A 9,078-nucleotide genomic window follows, 5' to 3' on the forward strand; every position below is an offset into this window, starting at 1 on the left:
TCCCCTCCCGGAGAAAATAGTGACCCCGTCGTAATCGGACCACCGTGGTCGACTACCTCGACAGTCTCAAGGGTCGTTCAGAAAGATCTCCAATCATTCAGATCCGAACTCAACCGTATTGGCCCGAGGTCATGACGTAAAAATGTTGACACTAACAGTTAAAATCACTATGAAGGACAAAGGAGGAGGAGGAGAAAAAAATCTTGCTTTCACATAGAATCTCTAATGATTCTGTTCTGCTGCGCATGTTCTTCACGGCAAGCAGATTTACTCTCATCCATGTACGTATGCTACTCTCACAGCAAGCACTTGTTCTTCACAGCCAGCAGTCGCACTCTCAACCCAAATCGTCCCCTTCTCCCGAAACCCACGCATCTATGCTTCCCATTTTTCCTTCTCATCAGACGTACGCATGCGACGACACAAGAGCCCATGCCAAACATCGTGACCGTCACTCTCTCTCAAGAATTCTTTCATGTATATTCCTCTTTCACCCCCTCTCTAGATTTGCTTGAGAGAAATCCAGAGCACTCAATAGCATTTCTATACATCCTCTTCTCCATCAACAGTATTGCCGACAATGCAGAAGCGTTCTATCAAAGAAGTAGGCTTCAGAACAACGATGCAACATATATAGAATCAAGTTGAGTGACAACTTGTTTTTTCGATTCAGAAGCTTTAGAACAATATAGTCACTGATCACGGTTGACTCGCGATCTATAGATAGCTCACAGTGCATCAACTGCATTGCTGACAAGCTCTTAGCTCTCGAGAACACGTTTCTCTAGTGGGCATAATCCAGGGCTGGCCATGAGCTTATCGATCACCAACTGCCTTCTCTGGCACCGAGTCATCCAAGGTAGTACAGATGGATGATGAGAGTGACAGAAAGGATACTGAGAACGAGAACAGGTGCGGAAAAGAGTAGGAAGAAGAGATGAGAGCTAATAGCAAAGGAGAGTGCAGAGAGGATGTGGAGGAGAAGAATGAACAAGGCGGCAATTCCGATCATGGTTGTGATGGTTTGCTTCGCAATCGTAAGCTTCACCAACCGGTGCAGTGGCTATTGATAGTACGTGATTTCTCATGTATCCGAATCCAACACCAAAGCTAGTGCAGAATGAACCAAACAACAAGAGACTACTATTCTTATATATTAGATTAGTGCAAAAAAAGATAACTCCTTTTATTAATTTTTCTCTTATTTAGAGAGATTTTTGATACATGCATCATTATATTTTTATCTTTTTCCTATAAAAGGCACCTAAGTGTATAATTATATACATGCATCATGGTTTTTTCTTATATAGTGTCAGTTGGATAAAAGTACTCTTAATTACACTTGTCTTTTTTGTATTTTTCTCTTGTTTTCAAACCCATTCAAATGAACCAACCAATTCAATTGAGTCGGTTTAATTAACCCAAAACTTAGATCGCCAAATTATATAATATTCAAAAATAAATATTATTAATTTATCGATAATATAACAAAAAAATATAAAATAATTATATAATTTGATCTAAGAGTTAAAAATAATATATTATAACAATGAGAAAATTATGAAAATAATACAAAAACAAATTATTTAATATAAAACACAATATGATATTATTATTTATATAAAAATAAAATCTAAAAATTCTTAAATTTTATGAAAACCTTGAACATGACTTATAAAGGCCTAAATGATAATTTTAATCATTTAAAATAAGTATTTTTTGCTTATTTTAACCATGAAATTTTTAATTTTATGTTTTTTAATTTATTCTCTATTTAAGATGGTAATGTTGAATTTCGGATTTTGATGATAAAATCAATCGATAAGTGTTTATGAATTGATATGCGTTTTGAGTGACGCAGGATGTTTTGATCAGGATGAAACAATTAAAGCAGGAAAAATCATGTTGGGCCGATGGAATATGTTAGAAGATTGGACGTCTAATTGGAGGATCAGATGACGTATCGACAAAAGGCTTCGGGCTATGGATTCGAGCATCGGGCTAGGAAGAGCGAAAATTACACCAAGAATATCGGAGTTGCGGAGGTCAACTGACCGATTGGGCAATAGACCGCAAGAGAAGACGATGCGTCGAAGAATCGGATGAAGTGTCGAAGAACCAATGACATGTCGGACAATATGATTCATGCTTAGTAATAATTGTCTAGATCGAAGTGTGTTTTTACATGTGTAGGATTAACTACGATAGCAAGGCATAAAGCAAAATGACGTCCCGAAGTCAAGAACGTGATTTTGTTGGGAGTTCAAGAGTTCGTCAGAAGTTCTATAGGAATTGACCGAGAAGTCCTGGAGCTTGCCAAAGAAGCTCATCGAAACTCGCTAAGAAGATCATCATGAAGTCTAAGAGCTTGCCGGGAGTCCACTGGAATATTACCGAGAAATCGTCGAAAGTTCACCGAAAGATTACCGGAAGCTCATCGAAAGAAACCTAGACTTATGGACTTTGTTTAGCTTAGTAAATATCTTAAAATTCATAGTTAGCACATAATAGGGATTAGAATTGGGTCAACCCAATTAGGGGACAGTTGGGCCAAGTTTAGACTGTGTTGGGCCAAGAGAAAAGCCCAAACATTGACCAAACAGGTGAAACTGTCGTGGCACAATCTCTGAAACTGTGTCAGGCGATGATACTGTCGATCTGGGCGGTACTCAGTCTTCGAGATTGTCTGGGTGATGGTACCACCAGTCTAGGCGATGGTACCACCCAGTGTCAGGCTGCAAGCGATGGTACCACCCGTACCTTGAAATTTCGGGGGTTTGAAGTTTGGGCTCCAAATTTAAATCTATTTGGGGCCTATAAATACCCCAGCTATTCCTGCATAAATAAGCAAGAAATATTGAGCAAAACCCTGTGATTCTAAAGTTGTAAATCTTAGAAAGTTGAGTTCCATCCTCTCAAAACTTAGAGAGAGTTCTAAGAGAGGTGTGAGAGAGATACCTTGTAAAAGAATACTGATACCTTGTAAAAGAAGACTGATAGTGGTCTCCAGAACCTATGAAAAAGAGAAGAGGGGTGTAAAAAGGTAGTTGGTTTTTGCCCATTGAAAGAAGACTGATAGTGGGTGCCGATGGCCTCGACGGAAGAAGAATCGACGAAGTAGATATAGATCACAACGATCGAATCATTATAAAAATCTGGTTTGCGTTTCTCTTGTATAATTTACTTTACTGCAAACCACTTTACTTGCTTTACATCTACTACGCTCTTCTGTACGCTTTCAAAGTTAATACCTTTACGAAACGGTTTTTCGTTTGAAACGGATTTAATCGCAACGAAGTTTTGAACCGACGTAATTTTTATCGCTGCACTAATTCAAACCCCTCTCTTAGTGCCGACTCTTTTCCTAATAAGTAAATTCAATGTTGGATTTTATTTCTTGCTGGACACTTCGTATATGTTACTATATATTTTTCTTCCTTTTTATGCAATCTTTGGTTCTTCTCGTTCAAAAAGGAATCAAATAATAGATTTCTCGTTGAAGTATTAGATAATAAAAAATACTGTTAAAAAATTCTGAAAATGAGTGCACTCTTCAAAAAAAAATCTAAGATGTTTATATATATATATATATATATATATATATATATATATATATATATATATATATATATACATATCTATATATACATATATACATATATATATATACATATATACATATATATATACATATATATATATACATATATATATATATATATATATAATTAGTTTCAATATTTAGTTCGTATGTTGGATTTAGAGCGTTATTGTCTGTTATATGTTCGCTCTCACCCACTCAAATTGTAATGGTATGATATGGTTCGTTCCAACCCGCTCTCCGTCCATTCCTCCCTCCCTCCGCCCCCTTCCTCGAACCCGATCCCTCTTCGTCGGTGCCCTAATCCTAATTTTCGCCCGAAGTTATCGGCCCCCCTGCTTCTCACCGGATATCGTCGATCCTCTTTCCGCTGCCCGCTCGTTGGCGGCGGTGGCAGCAGCGGCTCCTCATGGGACTCGAACGCCGAGTCCGTCCGTGCCGGAAGATTCAAGTTCCGAGATGGCGGCGCTGGAGGAGATGAGGGTGAGGGGGTTTCATGGAGGAGTGACAAGAGGCGGTGGTGGTCTGACGACTCCGATGAGGACTTCGAAGCGTTTGATGATGATCCTGTTGAGCAGGACCCTTGGGATAAGATTTGGATCTTTAAGGTATAATTTTTTACACACTTATTTCATCATGTCTTGGATTGGTTATTTAGGCGTGGAATTTGGTAATAAATTTTGGGAAAAAGTTGTTTGGTTGGATTATTTTTCTTTCTTTTGGCGATGTGGTTGTTTCTCTACTGTGCAATGATGGTGAAGTTGGTAGTCTCTGCTGTTTGTAGTATCTGTAGCTTTTAGTTTTCCAACTAAACTCTTGTGAAAGTTACAGCTTTGATTTATGCTTGATGAATGGAAAATGAAGGTTATATTTTAAACAGGAAATATATATTATTAGCTTTGTCAATATGTGAGGGCATTATTGATGGGATTCCGCTAAAGGGATTATCTAAACCATGATTTGAGTTTCTTGGACCAACTCATGATATTTTTGTGTTTTAGATAATTTGTGATATGTGAAGTAGAACTTTGAAACTAGGGAACTAATCTGTTTAATGTCATTCAATTTTAAGATATAAACATATAACAACTATTAAAGTCCATACGAGAAAAAGCCTAAAATGACAAAATCAATAAATAGTAAATTAGAAAACCAAGAAGTTTATTGTTAACTATTCAGTCAATCATAGAAAAAAAAAAGTGATACTATGACCTAAAGTCTTCCATGTTCAAGTCAAAATTAGACAAAGTTTTATTCTCTGTTTAATAATGTTTTGGTTTCATTTCCAGCTGATTCATTCTTTTAATTTCTTTCTGCACGAACCTTCTCTAACTTGTTTTGAGCATAATAACTTCTCATCAATCATCGCACCTCCAACTCATTGAATCATTGTCAACTAAAGTTTATTTTTTGTCGAAAGTGAAAAATATACTATGTGGGAGCTAGTGTAGTTGCTTACAATATGATCACCTTGCCTGACATATGGAGTCAAACTCTGGTGAGACTGTTCTGATCTCTCGGTGTATATGTTCTTTTTAAAAGCTTGACTCTTTCGTTACCATCATATACGTTACCAAGTTCAGTTTGAACTTCATATACGTTACCAAGTTCAGTTTGAACTTTGAACGACATTTTGATTATGCAATGGTATCTGCAGGTATTCAAGTCGTATGGCTATCTGCTCCCGGCTATCATCGTTTCGATGCTTCTTGCAACAGGTCCAAAGGCTTTTTTAATGGCCTTGGCATTGCCTCTTGGACAGTCAGCAATCTCTCTGGCAATCGACAAGGTCTGGGGAAAGGTACCAGAAGGGCAACAAACCAGGCGCAAGTCCAAGAAGAAGTCTTTCACAAGATCTGATGGGGGCTATAAAAGACAGTGGCAGGACCGAAGCAGCTACAACAGCCCGGGAAGGCATGACTATCAGTCATGGGTATCTATGGATCCCGGTGTTGATGACAAGGCAAAAACTTCTGAACCCAGTTTGGGGGGATGGGATGACCTGGATCGGCAGGGAGGAAGCACCAGTGGTCGTGCAAGACAACAACCATCGACCCCAAGGAGTTCACCCGAGTCTGAGCTGGTGAAGAAGGGGAAGTTGTCCAAGAGGGGAAGATACAAGGGTGCACCACTGTTCCTGCGACTGCTGATTGCAGTTTTCCCATTCTTGGGTTCGTGGACTAGGATGTTGTGGTGAGAAGCCTGATCAGTAGGATACAGGTAAAAAGATCTCGTTTTGACATCAATGGGGTGCATAACAAGCAAGTCCGATTCAATGTGGAATTCCAAAATATGAAGTCTTGGTCAAAATTATTTTCTGAAGCAGCCCAGGATGATCGCATCGGGAGGATAATACGATACAGGAATTTGCACGTTAGTGAAGAATCAGAATAATGCATGATGTTGCTGAACTACAGGCAAATGCCCGATGAGATTTCATCTCTAAAAAGCCTGTCTGAGACTTGGACACTATCATTTATATGTACAAGTGAATTATATCTGTTGCATTTGAATCATTTTCAAGTATTATGTACACAAATTGCAATGTATATTACATGAGCAATATCTTAATGATGGCAAGGTGGCTTTTGTGTTCCTATTCTTGAGCACCTGACAAAAATAGTCTGTTGTCGAAAGAACGATATATGCTACAATTGAACCAAACGTGAATGACAAACAAATGTGGCTTTTGTTTCTGAGAAAGAGGATGTCTGTCAATCCAGCATATTTCCAAGAGCCTTTTTCATACACCTCAGGTAATATGACATTCAAAAAATTAGATAAGCAATATTTTTTATCTCACCAGACAAAATATACAAGCAGACTGAACAATGTCTTTCCTTTTTATCAATGTACTCTCCTACAAATCAGTTGATCAGTGTCATACCAACCATACAGAAATTTTCCTATTCCTAATTTGATCTAAAAATTTGTAATCTTTAGTGAGCAACTAAATTGGGATTAGAGCAAAACCGAACAGCAATAATCTTCGTTATCACTGATGCATTACGAAGAATAAACAAAATCAAATAGCAGGGATGCTTAAATTTTACAGCACATATATTCACAAATTAATTGGTTGTTTCGATATAACAACAGAATTAGAGTATGCTGTATAACAACAATTTACTTTGACTTTCAGGTGAAAGAATTTGAAGTTCCAGAAAACTAGCTGGTTGGCTTCATGAGATGACAAACACCCTCAGCTCCCCTCTGTCTCCGCGAGTGATACGAGTATCACTATCAAGGTATGTGACTTCGAATTCGCCACTTCCCGTGTTGGAAGGAGGTCGCAGTGCATCGGGAAGTTGAGGAACTTCAAGAGGTGGAAGTTGTGAGTAGCTCCCCCTTGGCTTAACAGTAGTTTTTATGAATGTTATTTTTATTTTAGAAGTTCCTGCACAAATGATGGAACAATTTTTGGTACCAGTAGATTCCAAGTAAATAGAAGTGCTTTCCATAACTATGTACTTGCTATGTACCAATTCCAAAATATCAATAAGCACTGTATTCCAAGGTTATAAAAGAGCAAATCATTTTTCATTATTCCCCTGACGTACCTGTGAATCAGTACGGTCCAAAAATGGACTTAAGAAAAAAATAAGAAATTATTTGAACATTAACACTAAGACAAGTAGGTAGAAATTGGTTGGATAAACTTACCAATAAGTTCGAATTTATGAGCTAATATAGCAGTAGCCTCTAGCTGTGGAAGTGGCCATGGTGTACCAAACTGAAGCTCCACTATATTATCAAAATCTTTGCTAAGGATATCGATCCGTTGGAAAACCTGTATGGAAATTTACATAGCTCGTGATGATCTTCGTCTACACAAAATATCCAAGCTATAATGATTTCAAATTGTGTGCCAGAAGCTAATTTCATCCATACAAGCTTCTTTATTAACATACCTGTCCAAGAGTTATTGGGAGTAGCCTGCCCGTCGGAGGTCCAGGACGGCTGCCACCTAGCGCGCGAGAAGAGAATGCACTGCTATAAATTAATTTCCATTGGCCCTGAAGTTTGTCCTGGTGTTTTGTAAGATCAACTACGCCTCCTACAGCCTCAAGCTCCTTTGCTGCAGATTCTGCCCTTCTTAGATCTTCTTCATTAGCTGCAAGGCCTCTGTTCAGCCCAGAAACAACACTCTGCATCCAATTTATGTATAAAAGAAAGCTTATTATATAACAACTAAACAAAAAACCGATCATGGACCAAACAGTTCAACATATACAAGACCAAAAAGTGTTTTGAGGTATATAGTAGCTGTCCAGCTCACTTTGAGGTGCGAATTAAAACCTTGTTGCTGCTTCTTTGGTTTTAGAGAAAAAATTGAACTTGCTTTGTATAAGACACAAGTGCAAGCACACTTTGCAGTCAGAGTGGTCGTGCAACGCCATCCAATGGTTGATATCAAAAAATGCAAACCTCGAGATCTTTTGTTCATCACAGAAGAGTCAGAACAGAAATACTTTGAGCCTAGGAAGAGATTAACCTTCCAAAAATTAGGTTGAAAATTGAAGCTTGTAGATCAATTGAAGGTGGGAATCAATCTATTAAGAAAGATCTTGAAGAATACTAGGTTGAGGAATTATACATACAGAGGTATTAGTTCATTACAGAAACACAGATGTACAGTGCTACAAATCCTAATTAAAGTTAAAACGTTGAGCAATACATAATCAAACCAGACAAAAAGAGAGATGATTTAGTCTATAACACAAAAGATTGTTCTTTCAATGGAGAAAATATAATCTGATAATAATTCACCACACAAACAGAGACGTTCAGAACTGCATACAAGTTCAAACCACAGCCACCACACCAAAGTGGTAGAACATAGATGAGAACAAGAATCTAGCAAACAGGAAAAGCAAGTTCATTTATCGAAAAGGGAAAACACTAGAAGAAAACACACATCAATCAATAAGGAAAAGGAGGATGATGGAAGGAAGAGGGGGGAGATCTACTCACGAGCAATTTCAGCTTCAAGGGAGCGATGACATCGTGAGACTCTTGGAACCCGGTCGACGGGTCGAACACAGGGGACTCATCCAGCACAGCTGGTGCTGCCGGAAGGAAGAACTTCCTCCTGTGACTCGATTTTCGCAGATTTCCTATCGACGGGAAAATAAAGCGATGACGATAAGGAGAAGATGATGCAGCTGCAGCAGCAGAGGACGGAGAGAGAAGCGATGATGCAGGCGGAAGGAGAAGCGAAGCCATGACTTCCTGGCGAAAAGTCTCAATCCGAGAGGAAACTTATAACCTTTGGGGACGAAAGTACACGAATTGTCAGAAACACCCCTATCGATTTAGATATTATCAAAGCAAGCTAGATTGAGGTTATGAAGAACTTATACATGTAAATTGAGTAATTTTGAATCTAATTAGGGATAAATATGAAAAAGACCTCGATATGGGGTGATGGAAAGGGGGCGGCAAATTCGTGGCCATCCGATGACGTGCTGACACGT

General features: G+C 38.4%; 2 protein-coding genes across 2 annotated transcripts; one reads left to right on the forward strand and one right to left on the reverse strand.

The window, feature by feature from the left end:
• Nucleotides 1-3,797: 3,797 nt before the first annotated feature.
• Nucleotides 3,798-6,198, forward strand: LOC135651700 (uncharacterized). Its single transcript, XM_065172025.1, has 2 exons — nt 3,798-4,209; nt 5,259-6,198. The coding sequence occupies exons 1-2, from the start codon at nt 3,820-3,822 to the stop codon at nt 5,796-5,798; spliced, it is 930 nt and encodes a 309-aa protein (XP_065028097.1). The 5' UTR covers nt 3,798-3,819; the 3' UTR covers nt 5,799-6,198.
• Nucleotides 6,199-6,640: 442 nt separating this feature from the next.
• On the reverse strand, nt 6,641-8,850 carry LOC104000439 (plastid-lipid-associated protein 6, chloroplastic). The gene is made up of 4 exons (XM_009422485.3): nt 8,576-8,850; nt 7,513-7,749; nt 7,265-7,391; nt 6,641-6,998 (listed from the first exon to the last, which is right to left on the reverse strand). Exons 1-4 carry the CDS (start codon nt 8,825-8,827, stop codon nt 6,784-6,786), a joined length of 831 nt encoding a protein of 276 aa, XP_009420760.2. The 5' UTR covers nt 8,828-8,850; the 3' UTR covers nt 6,641-6,783.
• Between the last annotated feature and the right edge of the window lie 228 nt (nt 8,851-9,078).

This window comes from Musa acuminata, chromosome BXJ3-10 (genome assembly GCF_036884655.1).
Source record: "Musa acuminata AAA Group cultivar baxijiao chromosome BXJ3-10, Cavendish_Baxijiao_AAA, whole genome shotgun sequence".
NCBI lineage: Eukaryota > Viridiplantae > Streptophyta > Magnoliopsida > Zingiberales > Musaceae > Musa > Musa acuminata.

What these genes read in the sequence shown, in the direction of transcription:
- LOC135651700 (XM_065172025.1), top strand. Translation starts at nt 3,820, where the DNA reads ATGGTTCGTTCCAACCCGCTCTCCGTCCATTCCTCCCTCCCTCCGCCC. An exon ending in ATAAGATTTGGATCTTTAAG is followed by an intron (nt 4,210 to 5,258) that starts GTATAATTTTTT and finishes TGGTATCTGCAG; the next exon opens with GTATTCAAGTCGTATGGCTA.
- LOC104000439 (XM_009422485.3), bottom strand. Translation starts at nt 8,827, where the DNA reads ATGGCTTCGCTTCTCCTTCCGCCTGCATCATCGCTTCTCTCTCCGTCC. An exon ending in TCCCAATAACTCTTGGACAG is followed by an intron (nt 7,392 to 7,512) that starts GTATGTTAATAA and finishes ATTTCCATACAG; the next exon opens with GTTTTCCAACGGATCGATAT. An exon ending in TCATAAATTCGAACTTATTG is followed by an intron (nt 6,999 to 7,264) that starts GTAAGTTTATCC and finishes TCATTTGTGCAG; the next exon opens with GAACTTCTAAAATAAAAATA.